The sequence below is a fragment of the Theobroma cacao genome, chromosome 2, assembly GCF_000208745.1.
Source record: "Theobroma cacao cultivar B97-61/B2 chromosome 2, Criollo_cocoa_genome_V2, whole genome shotgun sequence".
NCBI lineage: Eukaryota > Viridiplantae > Streptophyta > Magnoliopsida > Malvales > Malvaceae > Theobroma > Theobroma cacao.
Window position 1 is genome coordinate 35322561 of NC_030851.1, and position 24706 is coordinate 35347266.

At 35.0% G+C, this 24706-nt stretch overlaps 4 protein-coding genes across 5 annotated transcripts; 3 read left to right on the plus strand and 1 right to left on the minus strand.

Annotated features, from left to right (window-relative positions):
• LOC18609784 (10 kDa chaperonin) lies at positions 1957-2909 on the plus strand. The gene is made up of 3 exons (XM_007045089.2): positions 1957-2288; positions 2389-2528; positions 2632-2909. Exons 1-3 carry the CDS (start codon positions 2184-2186, stop codon positions 2678-2680), a joined length of 294 nt encoding a protein of 97 aa, XP_007045151.2. The 5' UTR covers positions 1957-2183; the 3' UTR covers positions 2681-2909.
• LOC18609785 (uncharacterized protein At1g04910) lies at positions 4918-13810 on the plus strand. Its single transcript, XM_007045090.2, has 10 exons — positions 4918-5588; positions 6580-6649; positions 7760-7827; positions 7954-8042; positions 9928-10125; positions 10335-10539; positions 10703-10870; positions 12113-12280; positions 12394-12584; positions 13067-13810. The coding sequence occupies exons 1-10, from the start codon at positions 5223-5225 to the stop codon at positions 13227-13229; spliced, it is 1686 nt and encodes a 561-aa protein (XP_007045152.1). The 5' UTR covers positions 4918-5222; the 3' UTR covers positions 13230-13810.
• On the plus strand, positions 14804-18971 carry LOC18609786 (phytanoyl-CoA dioxygenase). Its single transcript, XM_007045091.2, has 9 exons — positions 14804-15004; positions 15127-15251; positions 15348-15408; positions 15854-15922; positions 16079-16197; positions 17293-17440; positions 17526-17670; positions 17763-17849; positions 18669-18971. Exons 1-9 carry the CDS (start codon positions 14950-14952, stop codon positions 18709-18711), a joined length of 852 nt encoding a protein of 283 aa, XP_007045153.2. The 5' UTR covers positions 14804-14949; the 3' UTR covers positions 18712-18971.
• LOC18609788 (WUSCHEL-related homeobox 6) lies at positions 21523-23766 on the minus strand. 2 transcript variants are annotated; one of them, XM_018114755.1, is made up of 5 exons: positions 23291-23766; positions 22865-23161; positions 22570-22646; positions 21760-22187; positions 21523-21661 (listed from the first exon to the last, which is right to left on the minus strand). In XM_018114755.1, exons 1-4 carry the CDS (start codon positions 23487-23489, stop codon positions 21768-21770), a joined length of 993 nt encoding a protein of 330 aa, XP_017970244.1. In that variant the 5' UTR covers positions 23490-23766; the 3' UTR covers positions 21523-21661; positions 21760-21767. The 2 variants fall into 2 exon arrangements, with proteins under 2 accessions (XP_017970244.1, XP_007045158.1); XM_007045096.2 differs by having other exon boundaries at positions 21523-22187.

Below are 24706 nucleotides of genomic sequence, written 5' to 3' on the forward strand. Positions count from 1 at the left end.
CTCGTTTTATGAGGAAAAAGAAATATATATACTTGGGATTACCTTCAAAAATCTTTTCACCAGGATAATATTGCTAAGCCTAAAATTCTTATAAATGGCATGAATATTAAATAATAAATTCATGAATATGTATTTCTTACAAGTATCTGAATGTTTTGAGTGTCCAACACTTCGATATTTTTGTAATGATAAAGAGTAGAAAAAAGAAATAATTTCCGCAACAGCACAATGAACATGGCAGTCCTGATGTGATAGAGGTATGGGTTGGACATCTAATTTAGCCAATAATTCTACCACTTTCCTGCCCATATCACCCAGTATAAATATATTAAATCACGATATAGATCCCTCCCTTAGCCGGTCGGAATTGATGATTTAGATGCTCATCCTCAGTGTGTCTACATACATTATATCTTAAAGCATCAAAAAATAGGTATAAAAGATATTGATAATGGACGTGGTGGACTATTGTTCCAGATAGAAAGGCATACATTAACTGTACCCAGAGAACCAAAAGACAGGTGCAATATGTCTAAACGTTGAAGTTTATGGTGCATACTTATGATTTCTTTAGCTGATATCGCATCTGAAAAAGCATCACCTGTTTATTTATTTTTGTATGGTAATTAAAATTTAAATACAATTTAAGAAATAAGAATTTATTCTCAATTTTCTGACAACACATCATCTTGATTTGCTGCAACTCCAGAGTATTGGTAAGAGGCCACATCCACTCACCATTCTTATACACAAAAAGCCACTGTAGCATCTTCAGGAATAGGAATGAGTTGTGAAGTTCCTTCTGCCAAACTTAGTTAGGAAAGCGCCAGAAGAGAGGCAATCATCAAACTAGAAGAAAATATTTTTACTATGTCCAACCTTATGCTTAATAAAAGCTCTGGCAGTACCCCTCAGTGCCAAAGCTTCCTCGAAACCCAACTGCAATGTTGAGGACAGCTAATTTGCAATAAAACTTCTGGTTTTTAAGAGATAGGCTGTGATCCTAGCAACCCAAGGGGAGCCAGCTAGAGTAAATAAAGCCCCAATTTGCTCCAAAACATAGGGCAACATTCCATATGAAAATATGTTTAGGTGTAGGCCACTTTTTTTTGGATAATAGATTGCTTGCTGTCCAACTAACTTTAGCTCCCCTTGCATCTACTTCTTGACCCTTCCATAAGAGATAAGAACATAGTTGAACAACTCTTTTTCTAACTTTCTTAGGAAGAAGGAACATGCCGCAATAGTAATATGAAGGTTAAACACAAGAGACTAAATCAACTGTAGCCTTCCATTATAGGATAGTCTCTGAGCTGCCCAGCAATTGATCCTAACACGGTGATTATTTAAATCAAAGGCTGGCAATCCTTGTCACTTAGCTATCTAAAAGAAAGGGGCACACCCAAATATCTTGCAATTGTTGAATTTCCAACAGCTCACTACTAGACATGTTTGTATGAAAGAGCTCACTCTTAGCAGGTTCAGTTAAAGGCCAACTAATAACTGATAGAAAGATTGCAAAACATTAAAGACTTGTACCATTGAATGCTTACATCATTTCATAAAATCATCATATCATCAACAAAAATAAAGATGATTAAGCTTGATTCTACTACAGCATGGATAATAAGCAATGAGGCCTTGTTCTAGCGGAATTTAACATACAAGAAAGAACTCCCATAACAAGAACAAACAAATAAGGTAAGAGGGGATGACCTTGCGTCGTTTCAAGGGGGTCGAAGGAATGACGCAAGGTCATCCCCACGAAGTAGCCCACCAAGCCACCATTAAAAAGAGACATTGGAAGTCTTGTAGTGGTGATTGATAAGGGCTTTGAGATCAAGGCCTAATTGAAACCTCGAGTCCAGTCTCCTAACTGTAAACGTGGGCTTTAGTTGTTTAAATTGGATATGAGATTGGGCTCAACTCAAATTGCTCCGGACTACATATCATAACAAGAAGAAAAACACGATGCGGTCCATTCCCCTCGATTTCTTAAACCCTGAGAGAAGTGGACTCCTAAAACCCTAACGCCTAGAAGGTTCTATCATCCTCCAGATCTTGAACCCCAAGCCAATAAGCGATCCCTCCTCCTCGTCTCATTTCTCCTATAATACTAGCAATCCCATCTTCATTTCACTTACACCAGTGAAAGAAGAGAGTACACCCAAATTAAGCTTCAAATGGCGAAGCGTTTGATTCCAACCTTTAACAGAGTTCTGGTTGAGAAAATCCTTCCTCCTTCCAAAACCACCGCTGGCATTCTCCTCCCTGAGAAATCCACCAAGGTAATTTTTTCACTTCAAATTTTCTTACTCTATTTTTGCTTTTCATTTTTTTGTGATTAAACGGTTTTGGTTGATTTGATTATTAAAAATAACAAAACAGCTGAACTCCGGGAGAGTGGTGGCCGTGGGCCCAGGAACAAGAGACAGGGAAGGGAAAACGATCCCAGTGCCTTTTAAAGAAGGTGACACTGTTCTTTTGCCTGAGTTTGGGGGTTCTCAAGTCAAGCTTGGCGAGAAAGAGTATGCTCACAAAACTCTGTTTTTGGTTTTTTTTTTTCCTTGTTGAAATTTTTGGTTGGTTTGATAAAATGAACTGTTTTTGGGTTTTGTTTTTTGTTTGCAGGTTTCACTTGTATAGAGATGAGGATATTTTAGGCACTCTCCATGAATAATTGGTTCAATGATTTAAGTTTATGAGCTTTGTCAGTGTTGGAGGGGGTTAGCTTTGGGTCTGGGGGTTTTAATTGAATTGGATGGAACTGATTAATCATTAGAATTGGAATTTGCTAATGGAAACACTATCCTTTTCTGCTCCACTGTATTCTTGCTTGATTGATAATACGTCGTTTTCTTAATTGAATTATAAGATGGTTACTGTGGTGCTACCTTGTTTTTGATGAAGACTTGGTAGTCATCGGCTTGCTCTCTGGTGGATGTTAACTTGATTTGGATGTTGATTAAGGAAGTGATTTACCAATTGTTAGTATTATTGTTATTCTGCTGTGTGTAGTTGCTGTCAATTTAAGTAGAGCAGCCAATTGGATGGAATTGGGGATGATTTGTCCAATCATGTGCCGAATTTAATTTAGGACCATAATTCTTCAAATGAACAGTGCAATGACAAAGATGCAAACGGCCATACTTTTCATATCAAACAATTGATGGCAACTCTCACTCTAAAATCCTTTGTTTTTGTTTAGTTTTGGAAATCATTCAAATGAAGTTTCAACTTGTCCATGATAGCAAAATGAGGGAAATTCTTACTAGGTTTTTATATATGCTTTTATGTCCTAAGACACAACAAATTAAACGAATGTAATAATGTATGTATATATACTATTAATGTTCCTAATTGAGTTTTGTTGTTATGGATCTAGTTAAATCCAAGGAAGGGAAGCTTTTTTATGTGGGAAGCCAAGGATGGGTGACATGCTTTGAGGGAAGTCCATGCTCTTAAAATCATATCTTTGGGCTGCTTCTTTTCTCAGTATCCCCGTGGAAGTTGGGCGCTCCACTAAATTATTATATTAAACAGATGATATAAAAAATAAATTAAAATTTCGACACGATTTCAGTCTCACATGATTTGCCAACGAGTGCCATGATTAGATAATGAAATGCACTACACCACATGGTATTATGAGAGACAACTGCTTTGGCTCTTTCCTTTTTTATTTTATTTTCTGATGGCGAGATGCAAGTGCAGAGGATATCATCAACTTTCGGTTCTAACTCTTCTTCCTTTAAGAGATGAGTACCGAACCAAGAGTTCTAAAACATGTGATTCTTTTCATCTTTTTGATATGCATATATAATTTATGGAAAAAGAAGTTGTTTGAAAGGAAAAATCATATTGATTAGAATTTAGAATTTTAAATTTTAAATTCAAAGTTTCGTATCTAAATATTAAGATATGTAGGTAGATGAGATTTATAATGTTTATTATATATATCATAAAATCAAATTTAAAAGTTTTTTTAAAAAATTAAAATATTTTCTGAAAAACAAAATACATAAAATTTTATTTACTCGATACTCGTGGAAATATTTATATTATAAAAGTAGGCGGCGAGCACAAGTTGCAACGAGTCGCCAACTCGTGGCTGGGCAATAATAAGGTGTTACGACCCAACTCAATGGCGTCGCCAAACACGCCCCCAATCCTGGGCACGAAAGCGCCAACCGGTACACGCCGGGTTTATTCTCTGTGGCCAGCGCACGTGGCCCCACATTTTCCCATTGGCAAATATGAAGAGAAGAGAATCACTAACCTACAAAGCGACTGCGACCTCCTATTTCATCATCTTTATCCTACAAAAATTATATAGGATAATATACCGTCTTATTTGCTCTTATTATGACGCCACCATCACTTTTTTGGATAAGAATGATAATTATAGTTGATATTAATTTTCTTTGGGATTTTTCATGAGGTGATTGCGCCTTCTCTTAGTTTTCCAAGGCCACTCTTTTAATGACATGATCAAAATTTGTCTACCAAAACTAATCAAATCTCTTCAGACGAAAATTTTTATCATTGATTATTTGTATGATCGTTCTCATGAATTGAAATATTACTCGCATATACTAAAGATTATTGAGTTTGAAGTAAGGTGATAACTTGAAAAATTTAGTAGAGATAAGTTCACTCCAATTACTAGTCTGGTTGATATAATGAAACAAAAATATCAAGATGATCCTAAACCATATTTACCTTAGCATTTGTAATACTAATTTTTCCCATATATAATAAAAAAATAAAAGAGCAATCCAAGGATGCGTGAATCACCATATTGACCAAAAAGACCAATTAATTCAAAAGGTCAATAAAAAGAAAGAATAGAACAATCCATCATAAATAAAATGAAGAAAAACATACGCGTGATATTTATAAGTTGAACCAACAAGACAAATACTTTCCCTTCCAAACACACCTCCTAATCCCTCCTCTCTTTCCCTCCTTCTCTCCCAAACAGCACGTGCACGTGCACGTGCTCTCTCCTCTTTCTCTCCCCTCTGTTTCAATCACTACGAACAAAAAACATCTCCTTTCTCTCTCCCCCATTCGCAGGAGAGAAAAGAGAACAAAAAAGGAAAAACACTTGCGGAGCTTTCATCTTCCTCTATGACGTAGCCAACAAGAAAAAAAAAAAAAGAAAGAAACTCAACGGAATAAAAAAACCCCGAAGAAATATTTGTTTGTTTTTTTTTCAAATGCACGCGAAAAATAGGATTCCTAGTAGCGGCCACAGCACCCCATCACCTCCGGCATCACCATTACGGTCACCGAGGTACCGCCACGGAAGGAAGTCGGGTCGGTTTGGTCCGTTCCAACCTGGGCGGACCATAGCCCATCGACTTGCATGGTTACTTCTCTCTGTTCTTCTTCGTCGACAAGGGATTTTCCTCTTTGCTCCTCTCATTTACATCTCTGGGATGCTTCTGTACATGGGCACCGTTTCGTTTGATGTGGTTCCCATTGTTAAGCATCGACCCGCACCCGGCTCTGTTTACCGGAGTCCCCAGGTTTATGAAAAGCTTAAAATCGATATGTGTGGCGATAATTCCTCCGCTGATGCGGTGAGTTACTGGTTTTTGATTTGTTCCTTTTTAGTCAATTTAGATGGGTTCTTGGATTTTATGAATGCGGGTCGGACTTTTTATGGTTGTCTGTTTTGGGTCGGATTTGTTTGTTGAATCATTCCAAATTTTGAGTTTAATTTTCATATTTTTCTTCTGGGTTTGGATCTTGGTAGAATTTTGAGGAATTTGGACAATGTAGTTAGTTGTTTTCTTTGCTGATGATTTTATGTTATGTTATTTGTTTGAATTAGACTCAAGTAAATTTGAATAATTCTCCAAATTCTTGAAATTTTAAAATAAAGTAACGATTTTTATCTTTTATCTAAATTTGAAGAACGAAGAAAAATAGAATGCTGAATCAAGGAATCACTTTTAGCATTATTCTTTTTTTTTTAATTTTCACTATTGTTTCCTGAGGAAGTAGACCCTTGTGTCTTGTTGTACATGCTTCATTTCCAGCTGTATCAATCTTTGGGGTTGTATCTGGATCTGAATAACATGGGAAATTGCATCGTCTAGCCAGCTGTCTTTATTTTTTTTTCAAAGATATCTTGATAAAGATAATTGTACTGGGTTCCGTTGGTAGTACAGTTAATTGAGATCAGAAGCTTACTTTGAATGATTAAATCTTAAGGCTGTACATTACTGGTGATTTATTGATGAGTTTCTTCCTCCACACTAACTTGATAATTTGATAATAGGGTCTTGTACAGTATAGGTATAAGATTAACATAATCACTTTGTTACAAGAATTCTAGGATGGTAAGCAGTTGCCATGGTATCATTTCATAATATGTTTAGTTGATTAGGTGCCTTATATGCTCTTTTTCTTTTCCAGCTTCTCTCATTGTGATTGTTAAGAGCAATATGAATTATAATAAAATCTGATTATATTATGTGAATTTATTTTATCCAATGGTTAACTCCTCTGATGCTGATTTATGATTTGTGATTATATCCACCCTAAACTTTAATGAATTTCTTGTAGATTTCGACTATTTGGAGAAATTCCTATAAAGGAGGAGAGTGGAGACCATGTGTAAACAAGTCTTTTGAAGGTAGGAATTTATTCCCTTTATTTTATTTTAAGCAGTTCATGATAATGCTTCTATTACTTCATTGATATTAGCATTACTTTTGGCAAATGAGAACAAGTTTGCTTCTTTTTATTTTGTATGTACTCTGTTTGTTGTTGATGGTAACTTTTTGCAAGCATCAATAGTTGACTATAAAAAAATTGGAAGATTATTCATTTTCTAAGTGATGACTTGGGCGTGTAAATAATAAGGGAAACCAATATGTGCGCACAACTGAGTATTAATTGCTGGTAGGCTGCCAGGCATAGGTCTCGAATCTAACCACAAAGGAATTGGAATCAGACACTTGCATCTTTTGTTGTTACATCTGAAGGGAGTTAAAATCATTTGCACAGCTTCCTGGCCCTTCCCCATTCATACAAATCATAAATATTCAACTCTATATTTCTAGATTACATGTAGACATCGTTTGTTTAAAAATTCACACTACTCAGTAAGTTGATTGACTAGGTTGTCAGGCTGGTGAGGTCAATGATCTTGGGGTGATAAGCATTGCAATTGGGTTTTTATTCTAATGACAGTTTAAAGAGTATGTCTTTTATTGTCACATGCAATTTGGTTAAGTTTTGCCATAACATTTTGCCATTATGTCTAGGAGAATTTATAGCATTAGAAGCTAACTATCCTTCTGTTAAAGCTGCGTTAAAAGCATGTTCCATACCAACACCTGTGTCATGTTTGGTTGATATGATTTCTTTCGCTTAAACTGTTGAGCCTGAGTAACAGGGTTTGAGAGTGCTATTTCAAGGAATAGAGTGAGAGAGGGAGGGAGGAGAGAAGATGTGGAAGTCTGGCTATGGGAGAGAGCAACTCATTAAAATTTTTCCAGAATCCTAATACGAGTGAGGGCCTCAGGAGCCCCACTAACATGTTAGTGTAAAGTTCACACATTTAGAGTTGTAGGTGTCATTTCTGGCGCTTTGCACATTTGAAGTATTTGCCATGCTTGTCTTCTCTACGTGCATGTGTACATGCATGCTTCATGTTTATATGCACTGAGTATGGTTTTTGGATGTTGACTATTTCCTTCAAAATTTTCTAATTCAGCTGTTTTTCTTTTGACTACTATAGACTTACCTGAATCGAATGGTTACATATATGTTGAGGCAAATGGAGGCTTAAATCAGCAGAGGACATCGGTTGGTTTTATTCATTATTAGTTTCTATTACATATTTATGATTTACCTTGTTTTTATAATAGCTTGCCTATTTTATGATCTCGTTAATTATATTTTCTCTACATGGCTGTTTTGGATACTTTGTAGATATGCAATGCAGTTGCTGTGGCAGGCTATCTTAATGCAACACTTCTAATCCCTAATTTCCATTATCATAGCATATGGCGGGATCCCAGGTTTGTGATCATATGTTGTGTCATGTTGGTTGTGTACCATTAAGGTTAAGTGATAAAAGTCCTAGTAATCAGTTCTCTGACAAATAAATATTTATTGGGAAGCTTAATCTCATAAATATCATATGACCTGATTCTGGTATGGAGTGGTACGTTACCTACTTCTAATTTGTGCCCTGATATCTTGATTTTATCTACTTATACAAATTTTCTGTATTGGCAGCATTAGGCTGTGAAGCCTCTTTTATTAAAATATTACTGAAATTAGCTGTATGAGGGAAAGGAAATTTTCAAGGGAAGTGTTAAAATGAAAAAAGAAAAGAAAAGAATATGCATTTAAAGAATTTAAAACCAAACGTAGCCCTGATTTCAAATTTTTAGGTCCATTTACCTCATTTTTGTAGTTTTACACATCATTTCTTTCTTTTATGCATTACACCTCTTTGTTCCTTATAAGCATGGGTAAATTCAACCTATAACCCATGGCTTCAGCTTTTCCCACATAGGAGTCATTTGGTATAGTGGAAGTGGGGCACTTTCCTTGTATTTTAATAGGGTGTAAGGACATTCCGATGCTTGGTGTAAAAAATACCCATGGGAATGTCCTTCCAATGACCAATGGGAATGTGATTCCCATTGCTCATGGAGGGAGTGTAACTTTCCCATTGCTATGGGAAACCTAGCTCAATCCTTAAACGTTCTAAACCATTATGGTGGCATGTATGGCTAAAAATTAGAGCAAAGTGGATTTTCCACATATTCTGCAATGAACCTTTTTTTAACTTTTGCTATACCTCTAAAATTTCCCCTCCTTAATTCTTTATTTTAAATCCTTTGGCTTTGTTTGGTTCATGAGAAATTAAAGAAAAAACTCAAGAAAACAAAACAAGCAGATGAAAAAGGAAAATCTTTGTTTTCTTTGGTGATACAAGGAAAATCGTTCGAGGTCAGTATAGTTGTCGTGAATGTCTTTAGTGCTGCCCATGTTGCCTAAGAAGTTCACATAATTAAAAGCAATTGCTACTAACTTTTAATAAATAAAAGCAAAAAATCATTACCCAAAGAAGTTCAATGATAAAAAAAAATTAGAAAACTCTTTAGATAACAATTTTTATTATTCTTGTAATATTCTAGGCATTATTACAAAAAATAATTATTTTTAATAGTTATAGGCATTATTATAAAAAATAAAAATTTAGTAACTTCACATATTTTAATATTTAAGTAATTAGTATTCAAATATTATGTTATTTTTATCATGTTATTATTTATTATTTTAAGAGATAAAGTTTGAAAACTTAAAAATTTACATTAAAAAGAATGTAAGTTTATTCAACTTTATTTTTCCATACACAAGGGTAATTCTGTAAATTAATACTACATTTCCAGTAAAGTGCTTCCAAACCAAACAATGCAATGTGATCTTCTTAGGATTTTAATCAACAATTTCACGATGCAATGCTATCTTCCTAACAAGAACATTCAGAGCAATCATTCTCAGTAAAATACCAACTGCCACCATAGCACCTTGTGATATTTTTCTCAATTAGCACCATGTGATTAAGTTCTATTCTTAGAGATTGATGCATTGTTAATATCATGAAGTAAAATTATCAAAATACCCTCAATTCAAAAAGTATCTTGTTTGTTCACTTTTAAGGGTATTTTCATAATATTACTAGATAATATTAATGGCATAACCTCTTATGGGAATGGAACTTGACCACAAGGTGCTATTTAAGAAAAAAAAAAAAAAATCAGAGGGTGCTATGTGGGAAAAGTTGAAACCACAAGGGCTGTAGGTAAAATTTACCTTGTAAACATTATGTGATATCATGTTTTGCAAGTCATTTTGTTATTATATTGACTGAAGTTTTTACTTTTCCAGCAAATTCAAAGACATCTATGATGAAGATTCTTTCATCAATGCCTTGAAGAATGATGTACGGGTTGTTAATAAGATTCCTGAGTATATAATGGAACGATTTGACCATAATCTGACCAATGTTTACAACTTCAGAATTAAAGCTTGGTCATCCATTCAATATTATAGGGATGTAGTTCTACCCAAGCTCCTTGAAGAAAGGTGAGTTTGAACATTGTCAGTTGCATAATTGTTTCGTTTTAAGTTTAGCTTGTTTACTTGAGTGACATATGGTGACTCTATGCATAATTGAATCACTTAGGATCATAAAGTGCACTGTTTATTTTTTTTTGTTGTTTGGTTTTGTTGAGATCTTCACTGTTTGTTGTTGTCTTAATTTAAGGTAATTGGTTTCTGATTGAATGACTCAGGATTATAAGGATTTCTCCTTTTGCAAACCGCTTATCATTTGATGCTCCTCCAGCTGTCCAAAGACTCAGATGCCTGGCAAATTATGAAGCTTTACGGTTTTCAAGTCCAATACTAAGTCTTGGAGAAACTTTGGTCACAAGAATGAAAGAGCTCAGTGCAAACAGTGGCGGCAAGTATGTTTCTGTACATCTTCGCTTTGAGGAGGTTAGTATTTTTTAAATAGAAATGTATTATGATGATATCTTTTAATATAAAAAAATTACTGTTATGACGGTTAGTGGTGGTAAAATTTCCCTGGTAGAAACTAATAGCATTATTATCAGTTCCATTTGTGTAAGAAGTGTATAATATACTCTTTCATGTGCAGGACATGGTTGCTTTCTCTTGTTGTGTATTTGATGGTGGGCAGCAAGAAAAAGAAGACATGAAAAAAGCAAGGGAAAGAGGCTGGAAAGGAAAATTTACAAAACCTGGCCGAGTTATACGCCCTGGAGCAATCAGGATTAATGGGAAATGCCCACTCACTCCTTTAGAGGTGTGTTTGCACTTTTGTTGGTTAATAAATTTGCTTTCATTGAAAATTGAACTTGAGCAATCTCTGCCTGGTGATAATTTTACTATTGTTAGATTGGGATGATACATGGTAGATTAGGGTTGGTAAAGAACAGCTTCAGGAATGGGTTTATAGGTTTTCTTGATTAGTTCATTGATAAGTTAAGGTCTTATTTGCTGATGGTAGTCAGAGGCTCTCAAATTGCTCTAATACATAATGAAATTTCTCTGTTCATATTTTAAATGTGTTGTTATTTGGCGTCGAATGTTTTTAAAATATTAATAAAAAGGGTATTAATAAAATGGAAAAGGATAAAATAGAAATGGAATAAAAATAATAAATATATGGCATAAAAATGATTAATATCAAAATTTATTAGAAGTCACCATTGCATTATTTAAATGTCATAGCATGAATATTTTATATTTCTACTCTAAGCCAAGAACATTCCCAATTTTTTATTAACTAATTTAAAATAGAATGAAAACTAGAATTTTCAAATCAGGCATTTAAGGGTCTAGCATGTGTCCCTGACAAAAACATTTATTATGTCGTAATTATGGAACTTTTTTGTTTTTCTGGTTCAGTGGTTATTTGTTCTTTTCTTCCTTTACCTGTTCATAATATATAATATCCTAGTACTTTGTTGTCCAGTGTCAAGCATTGTGGACTAGTATTATGCTGAACTGATGTAATTGTCAAATGCATGATGTGGTGGCTTGGTATAGCTTTCCACATTTAAGAGTGAATTTGCGTAATAGCTTCTTTATGTACTAAAGATCATGAAGTGGATGAATTTGCTCCTTTATTGAATTGTGGTGCTGCTTGAAGTTGTGGAATCTTAAAAAATATAACTTATTGTTGCTCTTGTACTGGCTTATAGAATTTCCTTGGCTATTTGACAGTTTCATATGTCTGTTACCTGACCTTGATCAAAAGTTGGTATTTTTTTCTTTTATATAATTGGGGTACGGGGGATTCGAACCCTGCTCTTTAGGCAGGGGGATAATGCACCAACCAATGAGCCAAATGCTCCGGTGCAAGTTGGTATTTAAATGATAGATTAAAACAAAAATTCACACAACATAGGTGAGTTTGCAACTGCTATAGCTATGGTGTTCGTTGTTAATTTAAGTATTCTCAAGGTAGTTCATATATATGTACACAAGATATACACCATTTGTATCAATGATAATTCATTTAATATTTTCTTGCACCTGTTAGGTTGGATTGATGCTTAGGGGAATGGGATTTGATAACAATACATATATATTTTTGGCATCTGGAAAAATATACAATGCTGAGAAAACAATGGCTCCGTTATTGGAAATGTTTCCAAACTTGCAAACAAAAGAGATGCTGGCATCAGAGGAAGAACTTGCTCCATATAAGGTTGGAAGCATATACAAGATTTCACAACTCTGTTATTTCTTGTAGTCCTTCGATAATATTGTTCGAGATTTTTTGATTTTGTGTCATGTTTTTGACTTGATTACTGGTTTCAGAACTTTTCTTCCAGGATGGCTGCCATAGACTATACTGTTTGCCTTCATAGTGAGGTATTTGTCACAACTCAAGGTGGAAATTTTCCTCATTTTCTGATGGGCCACAGGAGATACTTGTATGGAGGACACTCCAAGACAATTCGACCAGACAAGCGAAAGTTAGCATTGCTGTTTGATAATCCTAATATCGGGTATGGATTTATCTTATGCTAAACCTAAACTATACTTTAGGTTGCCTGTTTTTCCTTGAAGGATAAAAAATGATTGATTTAACAGAAGCGAAAAAAGAAAAAGGAGGACCAAAATGATTGACATTAGGTGATTTCTATCAGGATTCAGGCTAACAAGGGATTGGTTCCTCCCCTTGTTTATTGGCTGTAGTAGGTAGAAAGACACATTGGTGGTGATAAACATGAAGAAATACATCTTGAAACAGCTAAACTAAACACTTTACTTCAGATTTTATATTTTAGTTTTCTTCTTTTGTGAAGTACATACTTTATGGGGTGGTTTGCAATTTTTCATTTTGGAAGTGTCCTTGGGGAAAATCTAGGGAGAGTTGCTATGTTCTACAATGAAACACATATCTTTGTGTGTTGTTTTAGAATGCTCTTGTTTGTGATAATTGGAAAGAAGAACTGCTGGATTCAATTTACCTTCCTTTTTATTCCAGATGGAAAAGTTTCAAGCGTCAAATGCTGAATATGCGGTCTCATAGTGACTCGAAGGGATTTGAACTGAAAAGGCCAAATGATTCAATATATACCTTCCCATGCCCCGATTGCATGTGTCGTACAAACAAATCAGAAGATTCAAGATCATCATCAGCTACGTGATCTGCTTGGAGAGGGATTTTGATGGGTGTTTCTTGTTCCTGTAATGTAGGGAGCAAATCTTGCTGCTGACCCCTGTTTTATTTGTGTGTCTAATTCTTTCATTTTTTTTATCCTCCTCAATTTTGGGAGCTTTGAGGATTATTTCAGAGGTCACATTGATCTATTGATCTAATTATTTCACCGGGATTGAGTTGATGAGGAGTTGCATCTCTTTGTATATGACGCCAGAGAACACGGAATTTGACAATTTTGCCATTGGAGGGATTACCCCAACATTAACGGGAGATTGTTTCACGATTGCTGCAGCTGCTGCTGTACCTAACAAGCTGTGGATATAACACGTCGGATTCTTTTGCACCCTGGTTTTATGATTTTTGTAAATTAGTTGCAGTTGGAATTGTAAGGCAGGAAGAAAGTTGGTGTACATTTCGCAGAAATCAGGGTATTGATTTTTACTGTACAATTTTTGTTCACGCTCTTTACGTTTTCCAATTTCAGGAATTTCTTTGTTAGCAACTCTTGCTGGATTGTATATTCCTTTTAATCATTTTAGTTTTGGGCATGCATGCTAGTTACACAGACATTGTCCTATCTCTGCGTTTCTCTGTTTGTTTTGCATTATGCATATCATTGCAGAAACAAGGAGCATTTCTCCTTCGCAGCAACAAAACTTTGGGACGTGACAGCTCTTCGACTTGATAAAATTCAAGACGGTAGTCGGAGAGCGCGGCCCCGAACTACGGGGATTGGTACTGTTCTTTGTTCATGGCTGTTTCGGAATGGGTTTTGCTTAGTCTTGTTTGCCAATGATGCGGCATCTAATCACCCACTTGCCTGTTTAAGTTTTCTTCTCAGCGACCAAACACATGACATGACATATTGGGTATCCTCCATAGGTGGCAACTCACGAGGACCATGAAGGACGGATAACCCAAAGCAAACCCCAACCAGAACTCATTTCACATTGGGGACGTAAACAGACGGGGATGCTCATAAAAGTTAAGAATAATCTTTAAAAATGTTTTTAAATTATTTTAAAAAATTTAAATTTTTTTATTACATTTAATTAATTTTTTTATTTTTATTTTAAAATAAATAAAATGTTCTAATTAATAGTTAATTAATTTTTATTAATTAAAATATTTATTATATTTTATATTTATATGATAATAATATAAGTGAAGAAAAAAAAATATTATATGATTATGTTATCATGATAAATTAATATATCATATTATTATTAATTTTAATATATTAATATGTCATATCACCATCAGTTATAATGTATTAATAAATCTTATTAGCACTAGATGTAAAACGATAAATGATATTTTAGTTAATCAATTATTGGTTATAAAAATTTATTTGATTTAAAATAAAAATATAAAAATTTATTTAATTTAAAATAAAAATATAAAGGTAAATTTAATAAAAATATAAAAATTTATTTAAATATTATAGTTAAATATTATAATTTTGATATATATTTAAATAATTTACCAACCTCCTCCTTTTTTTGACACTTAGAAATCGACCCAATCTGCTTTCTAAGTTGAGCAAGTATATAAGAAGAAAATAAAACATTTTTCACCAGTGACCAAGATTGATTTCTTGGACTGACTCTTAAATTTTATTTATTAGACATAAATATTCCAAAAAAAAAAAAAACAGGCATTTTAGAATCCTTTCTGTCTCAGTAGCATAGCCAAAAGCAACCGCCATGGGAATCGTCGGAAATCTCTCTCCAGAGCAGCTCCACTCTTTCAACTCTCAAGGTCACCGCCACCGCCGCTTTAACCATAACTATTTTCTTCTACAAAAGCAATAGAGCTGGTTCTTTTTTACTCCGTTCTTCTAGCAGATCAAGTTCAAAACTGTCTTTTTTTTTTTTTTGCAGGTTTTTTTGTGATGGAATCATTTGCGAGCCCTGAAGAAATTGGAGCTATGAGAAAGAGAATGGACGAATTGCTTCAAGACTTCGACCCCTCCACCACCGCTTCTATTTTCTCCACCAAAAATCAGGTTCTTTTTTCTTTCCTAGCATAATTGTAAATAATTTGCCTTTATTTGATTGTAAAGCTTAGATTTTGATAATTTCTCAATTTGTTTATTTTGCAGCTAAAGTTGACCAGTGAATACTTCTACGAAAGTGCTGAAAAGATTTCCTTTTTCTTTGAAGGTATATTTATAATTATTTGTGCTTTCTGCTTTTCTTCACTTTTTCATTGTTTCTTCGATTACTTTTTTCTTTGCCCTTAATTTTCTTTGAGAAAATATCGAGAATTGGGCCTTTTGTGTATATGAACTTCTTGTTACGATTGAAATTGAAAGGTTTGAATGTTAATGAACTGTTTACTAAAGTTGTTGAATAAGTTAAATTTATCTACCTTTTTACATTTTAAAGCTTGATTTTTTTTCCTTGCTTTTATATGTTGGCTATTGTATAAAAAAAACTAGCATTTTGCTAAAAATGTTTATTAATGCGGATTACGCAGGAGAGTCAACTATTTTCTTTTTGTATTTAACTTTTCTGTTTGCTTTTGATCACTTAGGTGCCTTCTAGAGGATGGTGTTAGTTTTCTTTGCTAATGTAGGTACTTTCTTTCTGTTTTTTCTTTTGGCAGAAAAAGCATTTGATGATGATGGAAACTTAAAGCAATCCAAGGAACTTTCTATTAATAAAGTTGGGCATGGTATGCAATTTCAAAGGCATTGCATGGTTTATTGTTTTCTTATTATTTCAACATGCTCTTGTAAATAGGTTAGAAATAGGTTTGTGAATACTATGATAAAAATTTCTAAGTTTACAATTTACCGAAGCTAATCCTTCAATGAATTTGTTGGTGCAGCATTACATGAGATTGACCCAGTGTTCAAAGAAATCTCTTGCTCACAAAAAGTTTCTAGTTTGCTATTCTCCTTAGGTTACAAGAGGCCAGTGATCATTCAGTCAATGTATATTTTTAAGGTATTAAACTTTTTTTTTTGCCCCTTATATTGTAGGCTTTGTTTCTCTAGTACAGCATCCTTTGCTACAAATTCTGAGAATTTCCAGTCCAAGTTTTTGAGAGATTCTGATTTCAGTAACTTGAACATGTTACAGTAGAAGGAAATGGTGCATTTTGTAATATGTGCTAAGGTTGATACTCTTTTTTTTTTTTCTTGGGGGGGAGCGGGGGGTTGGTTGTGGTGTTGTGAGAGTGATTGTGTAAGATTTGCAATGTTATTGCTTGGTGTTTGGGTTATATCTTTTTTTTAAGCCTGTGGACATTTTGCATTAATGTTTCCTTGTAAAGGAAATTTCATTTGGCTTGTAATATTAGCTCATATCTCACCATACAACTAACTGGCCCTTTCAAGGTGTGGAAGATTGTACATACAAAGCATTAAGAGTGAGATGAATGCTGATTGAATTGCACCTTTTTATAACCCTGGAGTTTCTTGATTTTTTCTCTAGTGTCTCTTGATTTGTTTCTAGTTACATGCTATGTTCATGCTTAAGTATTCAGGTTTTTCGTTTCTCCTGCTACCCTGAGTGTGTACCCTACTAGACCTTGCTATTGCTGCACTTTTGGTAACATTTAGGATGGTATGAAAATTTTCTATTTCATGTGAATGATTTATTTATCTGAAATTTAGAGTAATGAGGTTCTGGGATTATAATAGTTAGTCTGAATTATTAACAGTTGGTCTGAATTATACCCTACTTCATAGGATGTGATGGCAAATTGTTTCAATACTTCTGTTTTTTCTCTAAAAAGGGAGCAAACACTTTGTTTCTCCTCCAAAACAGAAACACACACATTATGAATCCTGTTCACAAATGAAGATTTGAACCCAATGTAATTTGTAGTGGAGTTCAAATCCTTTGTCCTGCCTTTAGAAGGACTTGCTTTCTTTCTTTCTATCTTTTTGATAATTTGTGCGGTATGGGAGATGTATTCCCCCTCACATTGCCTTAGACAAGAGAAGAGGGAAAGAGGAAATTAGAAAGAAGCTGATTTGGATTTTGTTGAATATTTAACTTCTCTTCGTTCTGCTAAAATGTGAGTCATTTTGACAGCAACCAGGTATAGGAGGTGAAGTAACTCCACACCAGGATAACTCTTTTCTTTATACTGAACCTAAAAGTTGCACCGGGCTGTGGCTTGCTCTAGAAGATGCAACAATTGTAAACGGCTGCCTTTGGGCCATTCCTGAATCTCAAAAAAGTAGCTTTTGTACTTTTTTCCCATCTGTGAACTTTTAAAATAGATAGATGATGGCTTAATTTGATGTTGCTCTGTTTTTATCCAGATGGCCTTGTTAGAAGGTTCATTAGGGGTGAAGATGGAGTGTACTTTGATCAGCCTTCCCCTTCCTATGACCAGAAGGATTTTGTGCCTATTGAAGTGAAAGCTGGGTCTTTGGTTGTAATTCATGGTGATCTTATTCATCAAAGGTTAGTTTAAAGAATTTTATTCAGAGCTCATTTAGTTCAATGGTCTGATAACCAACTATTTATTTGTTTCATTTCTTATGCTGGTACTGTAGTTTTGAAAATCAATCTCCAAAATCAAGGCATGCATACAGCTTGCATGTGGTAGATACTGATGGCTGCAAGTGGGCAGAAGATAATTGGTAAGTACATGAGCATTTACGTGTATCTTCTCCTTAATGATGAGATGGTACATCTTTTTGTGCTACACAATTTCCTTCTTTTATTCTTCATAGGACAACATATTAGTACTATATTATCTTGAACTTGTTGATAATGGACTTTTTTTTTTTTGTTTATGAATCCCATTTTATATGTATGATGTGTGGTCAACAGGCAATTCTAATGTCTCATTGTTACCTGAATTCTTCTGCTACCATCAGCAACAATATTTCCCTTGTCATATTGACATGCTATGGGAACCTATAAAGACCTTTTGCTTGGTATTTATATAGAGTTTATAACCTCACATGGAATCAATATTTCGATTTACAAATGGAAATTGAATTAGTCACCTCCTGTTGGTGGAGAATCTATGATTTTCCTTTCCAAAAAAGTCTATAAAAATACACTTGTTACCATCTGACATGCATGGGGGAGATGCAGAAAGGATTCATTAATGTTTTGGTCTAATGGTTAAGAAACCCGTAATTTCTAGTAATCGTTGAAATTTTGCACTATTTTTGTTATATTGGCAATAATTGTGATGCCATTGATGCATAATGATGGAAATGCCCTTAATTTATTCTTTAACATAGTTAAGTGAAGATCTAATCGGTAATCTTCAGTTATTGAAAGGAGATAGGCATGAGTTGATCTGTTACTGTTGCAGTAGAAATCTGCTGTAGATATCAACGGGTAGATTGTTTCTCTGATTGACTTAATTCCTGGGCTTTGAGCCCTCTATCTGGCTTTGGTCTATATAGAGATCATTTTTGAATTTGATATTTCCTCCTTTGCAGGATCAAAAGAAAAGTGGAGCCAGAGCCCCTCTACGCATCTTGATCAGACTCGAGAGTTTTTATCTCTGGTTGTTGCGTGGGGCGTTAATGCATGTCTCTAAGCAAAATTGTTTATACTAAGTTCCAGTTTGTGTATTATAAGATCGTGCTCGCCACACACTTGCTACTGAAAAACCAAAATGGCCGGGCCCTTTTAATGTTCCTTCAGCTACATTTCGATGTTTATTGACATCTCGACAAAATAATAATACACTTCACAAAAATTAAATAGCCAGAAGCCTAGCTTGAATGCTTTTTGGTGTTTGGTTTTGCATGATGCTATAGGCCTTATGTATTCTTTATTAGATGAAAGGCTTTTTCTTGCTGTGAAGAGTTGATTGGCCATTTACAAATCATTTCCAGCAAACGATCTTATCGTGTTACCAAGTTAAAATAAAACATCAATGGCATTTCACATGTATCAAAAGATAGAATTCACTTATGGGATGTGTGATCTTCTGCATAGAAAATTTACTAAGACTTTTTCCTGCCATATGACGCGTGGATATGGATGAGATACCCGGCAACCAAGATTTGTGGGAATAATCATTTCTTCTGTTAGTCGACTCTTGTTCCCTGTTGTGTGGTTGGGAAGGTGAAAGGGAAGGAAAGGAGCCATGAAGAATGCAAAAGGGAGGGAAGTGAAATTGAAAGCGTGGTGTGCAGGTGCAATATGACAGAAACTTGATTTCAGTGTTATGGAAAAGTAATATAACTGCACGTGAACATGGCATAATTTCTTTTGAATGTTAGACGCAACAAGACTAATAATTGTGAAGAGTGTATGGACTTTACGATAACAAAGAACACAGGCTATGGTTTGAGCTATTGGCTTGAATTTTTGAAACATTGGAGGGAGGTGTGTTTCTTTATTGAAGGATGGGGCTACAGTGTCGCATGTCGTACAGCAAAGAGATTTGAAGGAACCAACTGTTACTACGTTATTTGTGGTTTCAGCTGTGAGACCATATTTGTCTTTATTGAGGCAGAGCAGGATACAGGGTAAAAGGAAAGCAAGGACAATCCCCAGCCTCTCTATTTTTGGCCAAAGGCAATTAATGCTGGCTGCTTCCAGACTAGGAGTTGGATTTTCACTAGATCACGGTCGGTTTTCTTGGCAATACGCGCTTTCTTTGTATTTTGTTCATTTCTTCATCACTTTTAATTCCAACACTGTTTCTCGCCCTTTCTCTCTCTGCTGCCTGCTTTTTCATTATGCACCAGACATTCAGTGATGAAAGCCCTGCAAAAGTTTCAGTGACAACTGAGAGGCATCTTCCTCATCTCTCTCTCTCTTCCCCTCATTGTGAAAGTTCTGGTAATATTGCATGGCTTTGGTTTTTATGCATTATATTTATTATCACAGGCAAATGTTTTACATTTTTCATGCGCTAATTATAAATGCTTTTTTTATGGTGGATGTCTGGCTTTTTTGAAGAGGTGAAAGGACAAGATTCAAACAGGTGGCGTCAACCCTGGGTGAAAGGGGTTTAAGGCTTTTAGCTGTTTTTGACCTTTTATGGGTAAAAGAACAGTAATGAGCTATAATTACAGATGTTGCACATGTACAACCACTGCCAAGTTAGATTATGCAAGAAACTTAGACCATAGGGTTAATTAAATCCTCTACAACTCTACCACACTGCCATATGTATGAAAGACTAAATATTTGTGGAAAGCGTATAGTTAATAAGCATTGTTCTAATATATATGTGTATGCATTAAGGTAACATTGCCAGAATATATATAGTTGAGAAGAGAACATAATTACCGTCTAGTAACATCCAATGGATATAACATTGCACACATGAGAAGAACATTTACTTATTCAATCTTATAGATCATTCTGTCGTTCAGTGAAAATTATCAATGTTGTTGAGCAACCATTGACAATCGAGCAATGTCCTTTTCTTCTGATTAAAGTTAACAACTGGTGGGAATATTCAAGAGCTTAATGTTGAAAAGCTGACAAGAATTTCCTTCGAATTTAATTAACGTACTAAGTTTTTTCCTTTGAATTTGATACATGAATGCAAGTCTTCTTCCAACCCCGAGTTCCCTAGCTATGACATTTCTGTACCCTTTGTTTATCTGGTTCTTGTTGTTTGACAGGGATTCAGGAAACACTCATGGAAGAGTATTCTTTTGAGTTTGGCAGCTAGAAATCCAATCATGCTTTATGGACATAGGCCTAAATGCCCCAGATTTCCCTGAAATCATGTGAATTCCTCGACGTTTAAACCATATGAATTATTAACCAAAGTACAAAACGTCATTGAAAGATGTTTCTTTTTATTTATTCTTTTTAATCCTGAAACGAATGATTAAATATATGCATTTTTCTGTTTGTACCATGCATTGCATTTTCGATAAATGGAGTACTGGGTTTCTCATTTACCATTTCGTTGAATCCAAGCAGGATTTGCTGGATGTTTTGGCACAATGTATATATTCGCACTTGGAACCTTTGATGTGCTTTTGATCTTCTTCATTTTATTAATTAGTTCCAATGCATTTTGTCTCCAGAGGAAAGGAGATAATCATATTGCACTACTGTACCGTTATCCAGTAGTACAAATTTACTTCCCTAGGAATATATGGAATTGAACATGCATGAGAAAAACAAAATTTTACTGACATATACCTGAAAACCCCAGATATGTCCAGTCCAAATTTTAGGTCACTTCAACATCAAACTCTTTCACGACCTTCTCCTGTTCTATGTCTCCCTTGCCTTCCCTTCTGTCTTTCCTTTTGTACCGTTCAATGAGTTGTAGGAAATGGGCAAAACAAAGAAAATTCTGCAATTGCATCGTTTAAAGAAAATGAAGGAGCTCTACCTTGGTTTAGCCAACATGGTCCAAATGCGGTTTAAGGCAACCCAAAATAACTACATGTCCTTATCTTACAGTTGCTCCATGCGTGACAGACACAGATGAAACAGTCCTAGTTTCCTACAAAAAAACAAACTAATACAGCTTATCTATCTTTACTTAAATAGCAAACTAGTATCTAATTGCAGCATTAATTTGTAGCCACATGCTAAAGCTACCTTCTTCTTCAGTTCTTCAGAGGAAGAAACTCAAAATACTGGTTTGGGGTGAAGGTTGTATTTAAGGCTGTGATGGGCACTTGGGTGGTGTCTTTCTTGCTGATATTAATGCCGTTGCGATCGTTGCTTCCAAGGGGAAACAGCTCAAGGGTCTTATCTTCTCTGTTTTCATCTTCAAGAGTGGTAATATTTTCTTGGTGGGGTTTGAGTGAGCATAAATTTTGAGTGTTGGAAGCCCTCGCAGTGGCCAATGAAGTTGCGGTCATGCTGTTTATGAGGTAAATTGGTGAACAGGACAATTCCATAGCTTGCCACGTTGAAACTCTCCCAGCTGTACTCTTTGTCTGTTGCAATTCCTTCTCCTGAATTTGCATCCACTTATTTGGTCCACTCTCTGCTGCTGCTACTCCATGCGTTAAAATGAGCTCCTACGAAAATAGACAAGAGTTATAATTAGTTTGAGGTAAAATAGAAATGAATTAAAGCTGAGCACACAAGCTCACACCAAGTCCGAAAAAATTCTGAGCCCTTTCATTACAACAGCCCCAACAGAAAGTAAGGCAATGCAGCTTTTGCACCTCTTCTTTTCCCAACATATTAACAACAGCTTTTTCGTAGCTTGCTCAATTGTCTTTTTGCTTCTTTTTTTCTTGACTTTCTTTTGAACCTTTGACCTTTTCCATCTAATAATAATTAGCCCCTATTATTATATATGCCTTCTAATTTTCTTCTGAGTCTTTGGCTCTGCTTAGCTAATCCCCGTTAAAGAGCATTATTCCATGAACAAAGAAAAAACGCTGATATACAGACCTCTGAACGTTTACTGAAGTTTGAAGGAGGACCCTTGTTCTTTGTCTGTTCAATTTCACAGCCCGTGGTTGCAGACCCTGTTGGCAATGAAGACAAAACAAATCAAACAACTTTCTTTTTTGTTTGTCTTGCATCTAAAACAATCAAAGAAAAAAAAAAGGAAAAGAAAATGAAGCTTCTCTCTCATCACTCTCTTTTAAAACATGGCTTGGCAGAAGTTGTAACTGTACTCAAAATATGAAGGATTTAAGGAAAATGGTGTTGGAGGTTGACACTCAAATTCTATATAGCTTACCTGGTTCCTTCTTTTCAAACCTCTCAGTGTCACATTGTTTTAGTTCTTGTTCAGTCTCCAGTTCGCGGCGGCGTTTTTGACGTTCTCTTGCCTTATGGTTTTGGAACCAGTAAAAGACATTCTTCCCTTCAATCTTACCAAACCTCCGAAGCCGCGTAGCTATTTGTTGGATTTGTGCAGCCGAAGGCGTTCGTGTCCCACGTCGATAGAGTTCCTCCAGGGCCAGTAACTGCTCTGGCGTTGGATTCCAACGTGAAGTCCCTAAGGGATGCTCACTCAGTTCTGCCTTTCTTATAGCTGCTACCGACAAGAAGAAAATATCAGTGTTGAAAAGAGATCAGTTATTAAACTAAATGAAGAAAGATGAGTGAAGAGTAAGGCAGAGTAAAGTGCAAAAAAAAAAAAAACAAAAAGTAGCCAAATCACCATGGCAAGGAGAGGGTGCAGAAGAGATAATAGTAGTGTTTCTGGGGCAGGCAGGGTTAGGCTTTGGAATCAAGGGTGAAGGCTTTGCATTGTTGAATGAATGATGAGACAAGTTGAGGTCAGTATTATGGGGATATCCCATGTTGAAGAAGCAACGAAGCAGGCTATTTGCAAAGAATATACGATGATATATATACATACACACACGATAAGATTAAAGAGAGGAGTTTAAAACTCAAAGTTGGTAAAGGGTGGGAGAGAAAAAGCAAGCATTGGGTTTAAATAGAAAGGCTACTTCCCAAATATCATCTCTTTTGCTTCCCTAGCGCGCGCACATAGTCGCATCAGAGAAGAAGAAAAATGTGAATAAAAAGTAGATATGGTTTCTACTTTCAAAAGGGGCAGCAGCAACAAAGTGAAAAGATAAAGCAGAGTGAGAGGAAACTGAGGAAGACAAACGGCATGTTGACTGTGTCTGTGTTGCTAATATGCTATAACATCTACGCACAAATATATATGCATGCCTGAATATTTCGTCTTAATTTGTGTTCTTATTCAACGAGATAGATCAGATCTCTACCTTCTTTAATTTCCGCGAACTTGATAAAAACAAAAATAGAAATATTTTGTCAATTTTGTTACTTTATTTGTCACATTTGAAACATATAAATATAATATACACTAAAATACAAAATTCCTTTCTAGTGGGTCTTTGCCATTTATAGTCAGTCTTTTTATCTTTGAAGTACTAGCTATACATGAAGGAACAAGAATAGGAAGAGGATAAGTACTTCCTAAAATAAAAAAAGGGTAATTCCAATTAACGTTAGAAACTCAAATCAGACACATAGGAATTGAAATTAAACATCAACAAAATAGATCAACATGTATGCAGCGGTTTAAGTTCCAACGATGATTAAGTAGCAACCATATTAATATATAAAACATCCAACATTGGTCAATTCAATATATAATCTGTAGAATAAAGAGCATAATATTTGTACACGTGGTATCTATGAATGAAATTTTCTTTTAACATTGGATAATTAATTAAAACAACATGAATGTCAGTGGTGGGCTTGACATGCGAATTTACATAAGTGTAAACCGGATATTGATCTTGAAATATAGATTGTAATAAGTAAAAACCGCTATTAATCAAGTTATATTGCGATAATTTAAAAATGAAAAACAATTTATCAAATTGAAGTCATATAAACCTCAGGTAGAAAGCAAAGGGAGGCTTGAAATTATGAAGAGATGAGGAGGCGTGGGATGAGAAAGCTTGGCACAGAAAACGACTTCACCATGGAAAGATATAATTGCGTATAGTCAATTAAAAGCTTAGCCCATCAGTCCTGATTAAGGTTCCTATTGCACAACCATTGCACGCCCATATGTATCTCCAACTTCTCC